Source organism: Perna viridis, chromosome 2, assembly GCF_037379345.1.
Source record: "Perna viridis isolate PV_CMFRI_1.1 ecotype Kerala chromosome 2, ASM3737934v1, whole genome shotgun sequence".
NCBI lineage: Eukaryota > Metazoa > Mollusca > Bivalvia > Mytilida > Mytilidae > Perna > Perna viridis.
In genome coordinates, this window is record NC_142446.1 from 18,715,152 (window position 1) to 18,730,128 (window position 14,977).

Here is a 14,977-nt window from a genome sequence, read left to right on the forward strand (position 1 = left end):
GTGAATATCCAAAACCCGAACTAGGGTTATTCTCTGAGGGCTTTAGCCCGAGGGGAATAAAATTAGTGAGGTTGAAAATTTTTGATTCATCGAAATAGAGTGCCGTAATTTTTTTATTATACCAAACAAACAAAGGACTGACAAAAAAAATGCATAGTTATTCACCTGCTCTTGTATTTTTGATGGGTTATTCACCTGTGAATAATAGGGTTATTCAATGGCATGCATGTTGGAGATTATTCAACCTTTCTTGCGATTAAAACCCAAAAAATATCCAAATTAATCTATGTCACGTGATTATATTTCATCCAATAGAATTTAGTTATATTACGATATTTACGAATAGTTATTTCCTTGTTTAGCTCACCTGGCCGAAAGGCTATGTGAGCTATTGCCATCACTATGAGTCCGTCGTCCGTCGTCAAACTTTTTCAAACATCTTCTCCTCCTCTGAAACTACTCAATAGATTGTAACCAAACTTTGCATGAATGTTCCTGAGAGTATTTTTAACAATCTTTTCGTGGTGATTTTTCATATGGCAAAAAACATGGCCGCCGTTACTAAAAAAAGACCATAGGGGTCAAATTGTAAAATTATGCAAATAACTAAAAAACAGTTGGGTTTAGCTAATATCTGGTAGGGGTAAATAATTGTTCCACATGATGGGATGGACTGATGCCGAAACTTTCAGAAAGATCCGTTGACGAATGAATGAGTTATGGGTCCTGAAATGGATTTTTCCCCGAATTTTACATTTCCAACTTTGAAAATCTTCTCCTCAGAAACTACTGGATGGATTGAAACAAAACTTTGCATGACTGTTATGTAGGATATGTTTATCAATCTATGCGTGTGGATTTTTGATCTTGTGAAAAACATGGCCACCTTTTCTGGAAATAAACCATAGGGATCAAATTGAAGAATTATGCAAATAACTGAAAAACAGTTGGGTTTAGGTAAAATCTGGCACGATGGGATCACCTACATGTACGTGAATGCCGAAAATTTAGCCTAATTTTCTGGTGTCGATTGATCAGCATCAGCATGGTGAGACCGACCTAACCTGAAATTTTCATAAAGATCTGTTGCTCACTGTTGGAGTTATTGCCCTTTAGGAAAAAAATGATAATTAGAGATTTATTTTATAATATGAAAACCGGGTGGATAACTAAGATGCTCTGTGTTGATTAAATGAGTTTAGTGACGATAGTACGGTAAGGTCAAGAGTCCATCTTTAGAAAGCTATAAAGACTAATTTTGACCAGTTTAGCGATTCTAGTTCTCTAGAGCCTCTAGTTTCAGAATATCGTATTAAAAATAACAACAACAACAACAACAACAACAAAACAAAAACAAAAAAATAAAAAAAAAAAAAAAAAAAACGTTTGACCGCAATTTTTGTGACACCAATAAAAGCTTAGACCTTGGGTTACATGATATTTATAAATGTTTAGCATCTTCATTCGTGATGTCCCAGAGTGACTTAGACATTAATAAATCACATTAATGTCGACTATTTAATCTATTGGAATGCAAATATAAGGCTATACCGAAGAAGAATCCGAGAATACCAATGATACATATATAAAAAAATCCAGATTTTGGTACGTGTTTCAAGAAGTAATCTCTCATCAGCAGTTTTATAACAAAAAAATAAGGAATATAAATTGTATGCAAGAAGCACTAAAAATATTGAAAGCTAAATACATCACCGATAAGTTCTACCATAACTAATTGGAGCTTCATTATTGTAGCCCCATGTATACTACAAGGAACGATGTCCCAATCTTGTAAGGGCTACGGCAAATTTCGGTAAATACTAACAGTCTGACTACTGGTTTTGTGAATACCATCGGGGACATGTCCACCAGCAGTGGCATCGACTCAGTGGTTTCTAAATACAAAAATACTTATGATATAAAAGCTGTAAAATTAGATACGTTGTGTACGAGTTTAAAAGAGTAACCTCTTAATGAGAACGACATATAATTGATTCTTCAATGGTAAGTATAATAAATTAACCATTATCTTGATGAATTGGGGAATGGGGTCACGGTGGAGCCTCCCTGTCCATGGATTATGATGCGATTAATTTATTTTGAACAGTTAAGAAGTAAGATATACTTAAGTTGAGAGAAACTTGAGACTTATGATTATGTCTGATGTAATACGTATCCTAAATTTAGCACGGAGACGGAGACAGAAACTAAATAAGAATATTTATGAATTTTTTCAGTCGGTCAGGCTAAAGAATTTATAACAAAAATCTCCATGGATTTCAAATAACAAGTATAAATAATGTAAAGCTTGGATTAAATCCTTTCCTGCCCTTTTTATGTTAAATTTAAAGAACTGCCTAAAGATAAAATATATTTATACAATCAGTGAAGGCAATGAAATTGACTACATCATAGAAAATAATAAACTTAACTTCTTTTGTTATTAATACAAATTCAATATGTCTATTTACCAACAATACCGATAACAAAAGATACACTTCTATACAGGGTAATATTTCATTGTTTTAGACTCTTACATCCTCCCAAGTCAGTGTTTTGAGTCCACCCTCGCTCCCTCAAACCCCTGACATCACTCATTCATATTTAGCGGGTATCGTCCAGCCAATTCCGATTGGTTGCTTCTCCGGGTGCGAAGCACCAATGAAAATTGATTTGACATACAATGTCTGTGGAAAGGTAAACAATGGTACGAGTAACTGATAGTTGTAAGATGTCACAAATGATTCAATATGACCAAAAATGATAACAGTAGATTCTGTTTAGAGTCTTTAGCGAAAAATGACGTCATGTGTATGTAGCCATTTTATAAGTTATATGGAAGAGTTTCTATTACGAGTGATTTGATTGGATTTTGGATCCGGGTTAAATTTAGGTAACTCACTAGATGGCGCTGGACGATACCCGCTAAATATGAATGATTGATCTCCGGGATTTGAGGGAGAGAGGGTGGACTCAAAACCCTGACTTGGGAGACTCTTAATGATTCGGATAAATCAATTTCAAAACCACTTTTTGACACTTTTTCGATAACCGTCAACTGTAAATATCAAAATAGCTTTTATTTTGGGTCAAACAAATAATGAAGTGCACTGATTGATTAACTGATTTTTTTCACATTGATAGAATATGAACAATACAAAGGTTCGAAAAACAAAATACTCTATGATCTGTATATATTTTAGTTGATCATTTCGAGAACGAGTGAACACATTAAATTGACAAAAGAAAAGATAAAAAAATATCAAAAACAGAAACAAGCAACACACACGTATTTCCAAGTCATGAATTTTAGTGATACTTTTTGTTAATAACATATTTTTATACCAGTAATGAATTAGTTTACACTTTTTAATTATTTAAATTTTTTCTTTTTCAAGACGGAAATATCCTTATAGACCAGCGCATGAAGTACGTGATCACAACTGATGACGTAAGGTCAGATAACGTTTTAAACAGTTGTGTTGAAGTGACCTCAGTAAAATTCACAAAAGAGCAGACATTGTCCTCATAAAATGTTATTGTCCTGTGAGCAGATAACATCCATAATCAAATGCCTTTATTACATATGCAAAGACAATGTTTTATATATGATTGTTATGTTTGTATTCATCTCAAGTATAACAAGTTATCACATATTTCCAGATATCGGGCTAATACAAAGAGCATTTTTAAAAAGGTCATGTATTAACCTACTAATACTTGAGATACGAACATACCAATCATATGTATTGCAAATTTAGATATGCTATATACGTGTTTCAAGGATTAAACACCTATCAGCAGCATTATAGTCAAATACACTGGAAGATTTAAATCCGAAAAAAAAGTAATTGTATAAAAGAAGTACTCAAGACTAAAGCTATGGAAATAGGAAGCCAAATCCAAGCATCATCGAGAGGTCCTACCATGTGCAATGCAAGTAATGAAGCCTCAGTGTTTAGTTATTTAGAAATTTGTGTTGATAAATATGATAAATAAAATCTGATACAATTCGGGGTGAGGCAAGTCTGATTACTGGGCTGGTGAATAACCTCGGAACTTGAAGTACACATTTTAGTTCTAAAATGTTATCTTTGTGCATAAATTCGAAATAGGAAAATACTGGATAGTAAGGTCTTAACTATAATATTTCGCACCGGAAACGATATTGTCAGTTTTAATATTATTTTGAAAGAGTTATATTTCGTGAAAAAATAATACGGTTGTATTTAAATAAAGGAGATGTTGCCATACATGTCACTGCAGTGCGAGTTTGAGTTCCGTAGCGAACGACTAAGGTCATGATGTACTTACTTTATCTTCCATGTATTATGAAAATAAAAATGATCAGAATGAAAGCGCACTGTTAATTTTTTTTCAAATACATCTTTATAAAAAGTTAAGTATGTGTGTATGTGAATATAAACATGTATATCAAGTGGATACGCAGTTTCATGTATTTTCAAAAAAATATTTTTACAAGTGTTTTACATGGAATATTGTGCGCACTACATGAATGCAGAAATACAACGATAGCAAAAAATACATATAAAATCTAATGGGTATTATACTTTGACTTGAAAAAATGTTTCCATCTTGATTTATAGAAACTTTCATTTAGGTTTGTTCATAAAGGATACCCAATTTTACTGTTCGAACTTCGATCTACATGTTCTTTGTACAGAAATATCAATTAGGAAATGATCATTGTTCCATTGTTGCATGTTCTTGAGTTTGTTGAGTATAATTGCACAGAGAAACAACGTAAGTTAGAAAAAATCGATATAAACTTGTGAAAATATTAATGTTAAGGACAATTCAAGTTTTGTAGAATTGACGTGTTGAGTATAATTGCAGGGAGATACAATATCACTTTGAAAAAAATCGATATAAACTTGTGAAAATGTTAATGTTATGGACAATTCAAGTTTTGTCGAATTGATGCAAGTAAGGCCGAATGATATCATATTGACTTTGTCACACAAATTTGTTTTAAATAAAATTATTGATTTAGTACAGGAACTGATATCAGCCAACTACAATGTTTATATTGATGAAACAACTTATCGTTATATATAAAATAATTGCATAGGGTCACCTAAAACTGAAATATTTGCTTTATAATTTTTTATGCTGGAAAAATGTCTGCCTTTTATGGTGTTAGAATAACTGTTGCTCACCATCATTTTGGTATCTGAATCTTGGACTCACCATGCCTTAGTGTATTTAGATGTGCGATAAAATGTATGTTTGTCTGATTATTTATTTCCTAATAATCCATTTGCCGATTTGTGGTTATTATACCTAACAACATTATATTTTACTGTTTTTTATTCACGAACAGCGGAGAGTTTTAAGTGTAATTTGTCACGAAGTTGTTTGATATTTTCTGCAGTGATTGATTATTGTCAAGTAGTAATCAACCTTTTATAACACAAGACCTGTTTCATATATTCATGTACATTTCCATCGGCAACATGAGAACTGATTTATTCAACGGGTCATAGTTTTCCTTTCCTTGTTTGTCTACCCCGGACTTGACTTTTTATGAGCAACTGGGCGGGTGTTTCTAGAAAAGCAGAGGACGCTTACCCTACAGGTGCACCTGGTCCATGCTCCCAGTTTTTAGTGGAGTCGAGTTGCTCATTTGCTTTTGTTACTTTGTATGTATGATTTTAGTTACTGTATGTTCTTTGTTGTGTATGTCTGTTTTCCATGTCTGGTCTTTGTCCCTGGATTACATTCTTTTGATTACCGCTATAACCTTGGTTCCCTTGATTACTCTTTTATTTCTGTGCATCAAGATATTCGAAAAATTATACAGTGGAGTAAATATGTTCTTAAGCTAGACAGAGTACACCACGATTTGAACATATCAAAATAAAAAAAAATATATGTAGTCTTTGTAGTACCCTGCAGTTACTGAAATACAATTTTTAAAAGTGGTTACGACGTGATTTTAATTAAGAAATATTTCGTGGAGTTGGTAGATTTGTACTCATTTAACATGGGTACGGCATTTATATTCGATTATTTAACACCGAGCGACAGCGAGTTGTAAAATAAGAATAAAAAGGTCCGGAAGGGGAAGAAGTCCTGCTTCGCAAGCTGCCCCGGTCACATTTCACTGTGTTACTTTTCTGCAGAGTTAATTGGCATAAAACAGACACATTCATTTTTATGATACTCATCATCGTGTACATTATCTAAAATCTTAACTAGTATTACGAGAATGGATATGGTAAATTTGTCAAAGAGAACAATCCACCGTAAAGCAAAATGTCGGCTCAAGGCCACCGATGGATCTTCAAAAAACGACGAGGAAACCCTCACCCCACAGGACAGACTGCAGCTGGCCCCAAAGCAACATTAAACACAGGTGAAGTGAAACAGTACTGAAAGACTCTCGGAAAACAGTACTCGTAATGCAATCGGTTATTGAGAATCTAGGATTTGGCAAAAGTATTAAAAATATCTAAACTCTGCTTTGTGTGCAAGAAAGTAGTTATTTTATTGATAAATAATTTTGACTTTATTGCAAGCGCTTTATAAATAAGGGTAACAACTTAATTACAAATCCTTTCCTTACAAAAGTTACACATATATTGACAACAGCAAGAACACATGACAGAGTACACATATACGGAAGCTGATTAAGAAAGTCAAAAAGTGTATTGAATGTTTTCAAATATTTTTGAATTTGTTCAAAGGTGAAATCATCATAACCCGAGAGCAATATTCCCAAATCTTTTTCTTTACCAGTCGGGTTTGCAGAGAAAGCCTCTGTTGCTTCTTTATATAAAGGGCATTCAATTAAATGATGGATAGCGTCTTCATAAGGGTGTCCACATATCAATTCCGCATGAGGTACAATTAAATATATTAACTCATACTAAGTCTGCTTTGAGAGAGCTATACTGTTGTCTCGTAGAACAATGCAGTATACTTATTGTTTGCTGTCCTTCACAATAGTATTCCATTTTTTTGAAAATTAAAAAAAGGAAGAATTTCGTACAGATAAATCTAGGAACTACTAAATAATCACAGTTGACGGTAAGAAAGATTTTGTACATACACGTTCTTGTAACCGACATCAAAGTGGTACATTATTGTCTTGGTTTCAGAGCTTGTAATTGCTTATATTTGATGTTAATTGAGATATTGAGGATCACTTTTATGATGAATTTTGTAGAAAATTGATAGCTTGAGAAATTTTTGACTATTTTGTAAGTTAATCTGTTACGAAATATAAATATTTCTTGCTAGCACATTTCTGGTAAATCTACAATTATTCTAGCTGCTTTAATTGCACCTTTTCTATTTTTTTTTTAACTTTTTGGCGAAAGCCCTTCCATCCTAGATTTCGCTCTCGTATTCCATAACTGGTCTAATAAATGGTATATAAATATGTGATAATGCATTAGCAGATAAGATATTGAGGATTGTTCGACAAACAAACCTTGACAGTTCATCTCCAGTATCATTGATATAAGGAAGGAAATAACAAATAACAAAGGTCCCTTTATAGACCCTTGAGGAACACCAGCCTTAATCATATCTGGGTTTGTAATTTCTTTATCACTAACAACAATTGGGGATCTTTTTTGATGCAATCTTTAGTCATCCAAGTAAGTCACCTGATATTCCATAGGCTTGTAACTTAGTTATAAGTCCTTGGTGCCATACCCTATCAAATGCTTTTGAAATACCACAGAATATGGGAATTATTATGTACCGTTCATCCACATTTTGACAAACAATATGATAAGACTTCTATCAGTTGTAAACTATGGATCGAAACCTAAGTTAACCAGACTGATGTTCATAAAAGAAGCCGTTTAGAATTATATAAATGTATTTAAACTTGTAAGTACGACTACTTTGACTACACAGTTCAATAATTAGCTAGGCCCATAATTTCTGGCTTATCTTTGTTCCTTTTTTGTAAACTGATATGACACGTGCGAATATCCATTCAGATAGGAATTTACATCTTCTTGATTGAAAATTTAATATTTTCATAATGAAGAATTAAATATGTAAATAAGTAGTTTACAGATGGTATCAAAAGTAAATTTTAGCATTTGGTGACTAATAAAGTCGTTTCCATCATCAAAAGTTGTTAAATATCCTTAACATCTTGTTCTATATTGGAAATAGTGGATTCAGTTCCAGGCTGCATATTTGGAAATGTGGAATTTTCATTATTTATTGATGAAATTGAGCAGAAATATTTATTCAATAGGTTTGCTTTGTTATATTTATCATGAATTAGTTTCTGCCTTCATTCTCTTTTAGTCGGGGATAGTGTATTCGTTACCAATTCGTTTCATCAGTTTTCGTACAAGTAGCCACTGTGATTCTGTTCGGGTTTTGAGAGGAAAGCATCTATTATTTCATTACCATTAAGATCAATGTTCACGAGCGTATTTTCCATATTACTCACTTTATTTCTTTGTGAGACTTATATTTGACTATTTAACAACTACTCAAACTTCCAGGAATAGCTGGGATATTTAGCTTTGTATTCCAATGAGAATTTTCGCTTGAATCTATGTACTATTACGAATGTAGGAATTGATATCAATATTCCATACTGACTAGATATAAAGAAAGAAATCCATAATAAGAGAGAAATTAGATGACTTGCTCTAGTTGTGGTTTGCTTCATTCATTGAAATTCTGGAGAGTAAGAAATCATGCTTAACATGCCGTTTGGGAATCTATTAACCAGACTTACTATTTATATTTACATACTTGTCATTCTATATAATTTCTCTTATACATATAATAATCATTATTCTGATTATGTCTGAAGGAGCAAACAATACATGCAAGTTTGCATTCGATAGGTCTATTTTATACAACGTTTGCATAATTTTGAACAAAATAACAGCTATCAAAATAGTCTTGGCTTTTACAACAAGCATAGTATAAAAGAAAATAGTTATTATGTAGAATAGATATAAAATTATATACCCGCCATGAGATCTGCATTCTGCAAAATAATAATAATAATAATAACTCATAGCAATAAAGCAAATTTCGGTGGCTGAATGAAGAAACACATCTAGGAACATCTAAATCGAGAAACAACTTCTCAAAACAAAAAAAATATATCGAAATAGGAAGCCAAATACAGCACTGAATACAACGTTTTGAAATAAAATATTCCTCATTTCCATTGGAACATATTACTACCGCTCTTTATATACCTTCACTTCAGTTCAATTCCAAACACGTAAGGTCTTCAGATAATTGCTGTGCAAATGCTATGGACAATCCATTTTTTCCATTACAGTTGAAAAAAGTGTGTTTATTTAGACCAAAGTAACAAAAGACTGAATTATAAAGTAATTACAAAACAGTCGTTATGTAATCCATTTCGCTAATAAAAGTTATAAAAAAACAATACAAAAATTGACTAAAATAACGCTTTATCTGCTCAAGGAATCGCCAATACTGTCAATATATTTCATTTGTTTTTACATTATGCATGGGTTATGCCTTATTTCAAAGGTGAGGGGAAAGCTTTGGTATTTTAAGGTTTCTTTTCTGTTAACTAATTCCTGTTTTGTTATAGTTTTTGTTGAATATTGTACATGATTTTCCTTTTGAAACGATTTTGAATCCGAATAAGTTTATGTTTGGTATTTTCTTTAGAACTGATTAATGCTTTACATTATCAAACTTATTTTCTTGTTTCCTGATTAGGTCTGTGTATTTCCAGCAAGCTTTGGCATAATGTATGAGTTGTGATATGAAAATCCATCCAGGTTATGAAGAGATGTTTCCAAAGTTGAAAGGAAAGGTGACAATACGAAATGAAAAGCCATCGCGTTTGTCGTTTAGTTTGGTCAATATTTTTTTCCTTTTTCATCGATCTCTTTTTGTAGATCAAGATATGAGGTTGAGTGTTTATAGTATCCCTTATCTCAAGTTCTTTGGGATAAATGTGATGCAAAAAATATCCCGAAAATAGGATTGTTTCATGATAATACGACATCTTTATAGCAGAATCTGAGAGCAAAGAATCTGGCTAAATAATGTTCCTTCCTCTGGAAAAGATCAGCTATAAAGTCAGCCTCATAAGAGTGAAGGATTAGGTCAGTGAGTAAAGGAGCACAATTTGTTGCCATTTGAATGCCGACCGTTTAAAAGCTATAAAAATACTGACACTAAAATACTAAAATACCTCATTACCCGGACTTGACTTTTTATGAGCAACTCGGTGGGTGTTTCTAGAAAAGCAGAGGACGCTTACCCTACCGGTGCCCTTGGTCCATGCTCCCAGTTTTTAGTGGAGTCCGAGTTGCTCATTAGTTTTTATTGCTTTGTATGTATGATTTTAGTTACCGTATGTTTTTTGTTGTGTATGTCTGTTTTCCATGTCTGGTCTTTGTCCTTGGATTACATTCTTTTGATTACCGCTATAACCTTGGTTCCCTTGATTACTCTTAAAATAGTAATGAGGAGAACATTAGATACATTTATAATGTAAATATGAAAATCTTATACTTTTTGTACCGCTAGACTTCTTACAATTAGGCTTCTGGAACAGGGTTATGCTGCTACAAGATTGAATTGTTTATTTGTTGGGGTTTAACGTCCGAGCAGCAATATTTCTACTTTATTCAGACGATACAAGGTTGAAGTCATCACTACTGAAGTTTTATGGTCGTCATCATGAACTCGTTGATCGTTACGGTGTATCCATCTGCACCATGAGAACCGATAAGTTCAACATGTCATAGTTTTCCTTTCCTCTGTCGTCTACCCCGACTTGACTTTTATGAGCAGCTCGGTGGGGGTTTCTAGAAAAGCAGAGGACGCTTACCCTACCGGTGAACCTGGTCCATGCTCCCAGTTTTAGTTGCTAATTTACTTTTGCTTTTTTTGTACGCATTATTTTTATTATTTAATGTTCTTCGTTGATTGTGTCTATTTTCCATTTCTGATCTGTCCCTGGGCTACATTCTTTTGATTTCCACAAGACTCTTGGTTTCCTTGATTACTCTTTTAGTAACTTCAAACAAAACAAAACGACATTACCCTTTGTAGTTTATTACTAATTTTACCATACCGCTTAATTTTGAAATAAAAAAATTATTTTTTTTCTACGAATTAGAATTGAAAAACCTTTAAATAAACAAACGATATTGACAAGTAGGCGAACTTTCATGTTTATTAAAAATCCCGATAAGTCGTAACTAAACCAGTCAAGACGAAGTTTGAAGAAGTATAAGTTGTGCATTTGTATAAGTAGGAGTATTTTTCTTGCTCATATAAAAAATTACCAGCTTTTCGCTGGGATATGATAAATATTTTTATGTGATGTAAATTACATGAATAAGCGCGGAATAAGATTCTCGCGAATTACAAAACGTCTACAATTAGATTATTCGAACTTGTGGAAAAAAATAAAGGAAACAAAAGGACATAACGCACGTGAGGTCCACATACTCGGAACTTATGCAGGTACATGACAAATGTGACAAACAGACAAGCAGACAAAAATAATTGTCTGACAAATCATCATTCAGCTCAACTTGTCAATAAAAATAGAAAATGTCACGAAATTGCAAGTCTTAATTAATGATTTTCGACAATTATTTTGGCGGAACGAATGAGGCTAACGATGAAATTTTGTAATCGTAACAGTTTTCCAACATGTCGGCAAACTACATACGTTATCTAGTATTTAATCAAGGAAAATGAATGAGACACAATTCTTTAATATCAATCCTGTACTATTTCTTATTTTGAAGAGCTGTTGTAGCCCTGATTAGACATAGCTTCATACTATAATATACCCCTAGGGGAGCCAGAAATTATTTTTTTTTGTACATTTTACAATAGTCCAAGTTTCCAAAGTGTAATAATTGTCTGCCATTTTTGTGGAACCTACTCATTTCCTGTGGAATTTTGAAACGATTTTATTATAGTTTTAGCATCCATTCTGTCTATCTTTTGGCCCCCTTTTTGTTAAAATTGGTACTTGGACATGCAACTGTATTAAGGGTTTTTCAGTTCCTACAGCATTTTTTATGCATTTAGGGGTTATGCTTACTTAATAGAAGTTTCAGTCTACCCGTCGCTATTATGGAACTGCCTTATTTAATGTAGTTTCAAAGAAAACATGTGCGATCGATATTTGGAACTTATCACTTTTTTTTCTTGGCGTTCATGGAAACGTCGGAAGTTTACATTATATCTCAGCTTTTGTAGATTATTTCCAATTGTAGATTTTGTAGGGTACAAAATATTATCATAGAGCCTTCCTTAGACGAGTTGGCCTTACAGAATTTACATAGGTTTTCATTTCATTCATATTCAAGCGCGCTATTAACTTCGTTCTACGGAACTATTTTCATGCGTTTGTGTTCATGTACATTCCACTTAAATGACGTTATACGATTCAGCATAATCAATGAGTTATCCCCGATTTAGTTTTTGTGCCGGAAAATTTGAAATATAAGTTATATATATTTTTTTAAAATTATTTTTGGTATTTTGGTTGACCAGCAAGTTAATGTAGGGTTTTGATAAAGTTATTAGACAAAGTTAGGGGCTGCCGGCCGCATCAGTCTCTTGAGCTGACAACATCTTGAATAGACCAAAAGAAAATATATATGTACACCCCTTTCACCAGAGAAAATAATGCCGATTATTTTCTTCCGTTTTGACCACCCAAGTTCTATTTAAAGATAATTTTAAAGAGAATAGCTGAAGAAACTTTTTTTGTGATTGAATGACGATGTGATATCCCACTACACTCACGACCTGTCGTATATAAAATAGAAGTTACATACATTTTTGGGAACAATGTAGGTCAAAATCAGACACCGTATTTTTTGGTTTATTGTTATGCTTGATTAACTTGCTACACTGGATGTTATGATAAACTTTTTAATACAAATTATTTTACCAGTGATATTCATCATTGCATTCCCCTCTTTTCGAAGCCAGTTGAAGAAGTCCAGATCCACTCGCCCGTCTATTATCGGTCAGAAGTAGCGCATTATTTGTTCCCATGTGTATTCTGACGGTCTGTTGAAATTTTTTTCATCCAAACTAGACAAAAACAGTCTAGCAGATATTATAACAGCACCAGACTTGGTGTACTTCTTGTTAGAATAGTTATACCTCTTATAGTTTGTTAAGGCAAGCTAAAATCAAATCAAATCAAAACGACAAATCAACAACTTGTTGCTGTTGTTTTGTTCATTATATTACTGAGATATAATGAGTTCATGCATCAATGTATATAAAATAGGAGATGTAGTATAATAGCCAATGTGACAGCCATACACCATAAGCAACGAAATATTAAACTTCTACATGTTTTGTTTGTTATTTATAGGTCTGTTCACATACATACAAATATGCATGCAAAAGAAAAAAAAGTAAATGTTTTTTACTTAAAAATCCATGACAATAATGGTGGATTCTAACATTGTCACTGGTCTATTATTGTTTAAAATCAGAAAAAAGTATATAACTCTGATTCGTATCTGTTGAGGATATCAAGCTATTAATTTCAAAGTAGAAGTTCCCCGAAATGATGCATATTTTGGAAATGAATTTCAGGATTATAGATCACAGCTTATAGTTCTTCTTTATCTTTTCAGGCTGTTTTGGTTTTTATTGTTTTTAACATGTTTTGGTGCCCTGGTGTTCCAGGTGGTAGATAGAGTTATTTATTACTATGAAAGACCAGTCACAGTGAAAGTCGGTGTCAACTACAATAAAACTTTACAGTTTCCTGCCATCACAATATGTAATCAAAATGCTTTTAAGTAAGTAAATATTGCACGTAAAAGAATTAAATAACGCAACATGCACCGATACAGGTTGAAAAACCAATCACACCACATAACGTTTATGTAAAATGTTTTTCATATACATGTTTTGTACATTCATATGATTGATATATTTATATAAAGAACATTTAATGAAAATCTATAGGGATACAGGTTTGCGAGATTACCGAATGTGGCTTGACAATCAATTTTTCAGGATGCCTGGCCATCTTTTATCAGTTAATATTTCTTTGATTCGCCCAGGTATTCGATGTATTTCATAAATTCCCATTCTAACTTAAAAAATTGTGCCTATGACTATTGATCTTCGCTAATTGTGTAATTTAAAAAAAAAATCTTTTCTAGAGCATCATCAGCAACGAAATTCGGTTGGTATGAGATGATAGAAGAAATGTTTTCCTCTGGTAAAGAGCTTTCTTTTTTGAAAAATAAAGTGTACGGTAATATAAGTCTGGAAGATCTGTACTTAAAAACTGCACACAAAAAGGATGATTTTATTTTCAGGTATATAAAAGTCTCGTACAGTTGTTTAATAGGCTTCGAAACTAGTTTAAAAATACAATGATAATGCAGTCAATGAAATTTTGATATTAATTACAATGTTGTGATGAAACACAATGAATTATTAAAAAACAGATGACTTGAAAGATATTTTAAATTCATATATAATGTAGCATAATATATTCCTTTATTGATATGTTTACTTTAATTTAATGACAAAAGGTACCAACTGATAACCTTACTCTATTTAAGTAGTTCATTGTCTTGGCACTCCATTCTACTAAATCACGATGTTTGCTTATTGAGTTATGTAGCAATATCACGTGTATAGCCGGGTGATTGAAAAGTCGTCTTTAAGAGTGAAATATGATAGTGAAAATTTGACGATATGCACTAAACGTATACCCACATTTACAGGTTATTTTGGCTATATTACAATTTACTTGATAAAACATAAACTAAAACTGATTTTTACATAACACACAAATATAAAACAAGTTAAAGAAAGTTGCAAAAATATAATATAAGTAATGTTTCAGTTGCACCTGGAAAGGATTACCTTGTAAACCTGAAGAATTCAGGAAGATTCTGACAGACCATGGTGTGTGTTTTACCTGGAATGGCCATGATGGGCATGTTTCCTCTCCAGGTAT

At 32.6% G+C, this 14,977-nt stretch overlaps 1 protein-coding gene across 1 annotated transcript in view; it reads left to right on the forward strand.

Annotated features, from left to right (window-relative positions):
- LOC148623921 (uncharacterized) overlaps positions 1-14,977 on the forward strand; it is a 34,853-nt gene that overhangs the window by 6,134 nt on the left and 13,742 nt on the right. Inside the window, exons 2-4 of the mRNA XM_088566236.1 lie at positions 13,632-13,799; positions 14,169-14,327; positions 14,864-14,973. Coding sequence (XP_088422362.1) covers positions 13,632-13,799; positions 14,169-14,327; positions 14,864-14,973 — 437 coding nt within the window. The remainder of the gene's footprint in view (positions 1-13,631; positions 13,800-14,168; positions 14,328-14,863; positions 14,974-14,977) is intronic.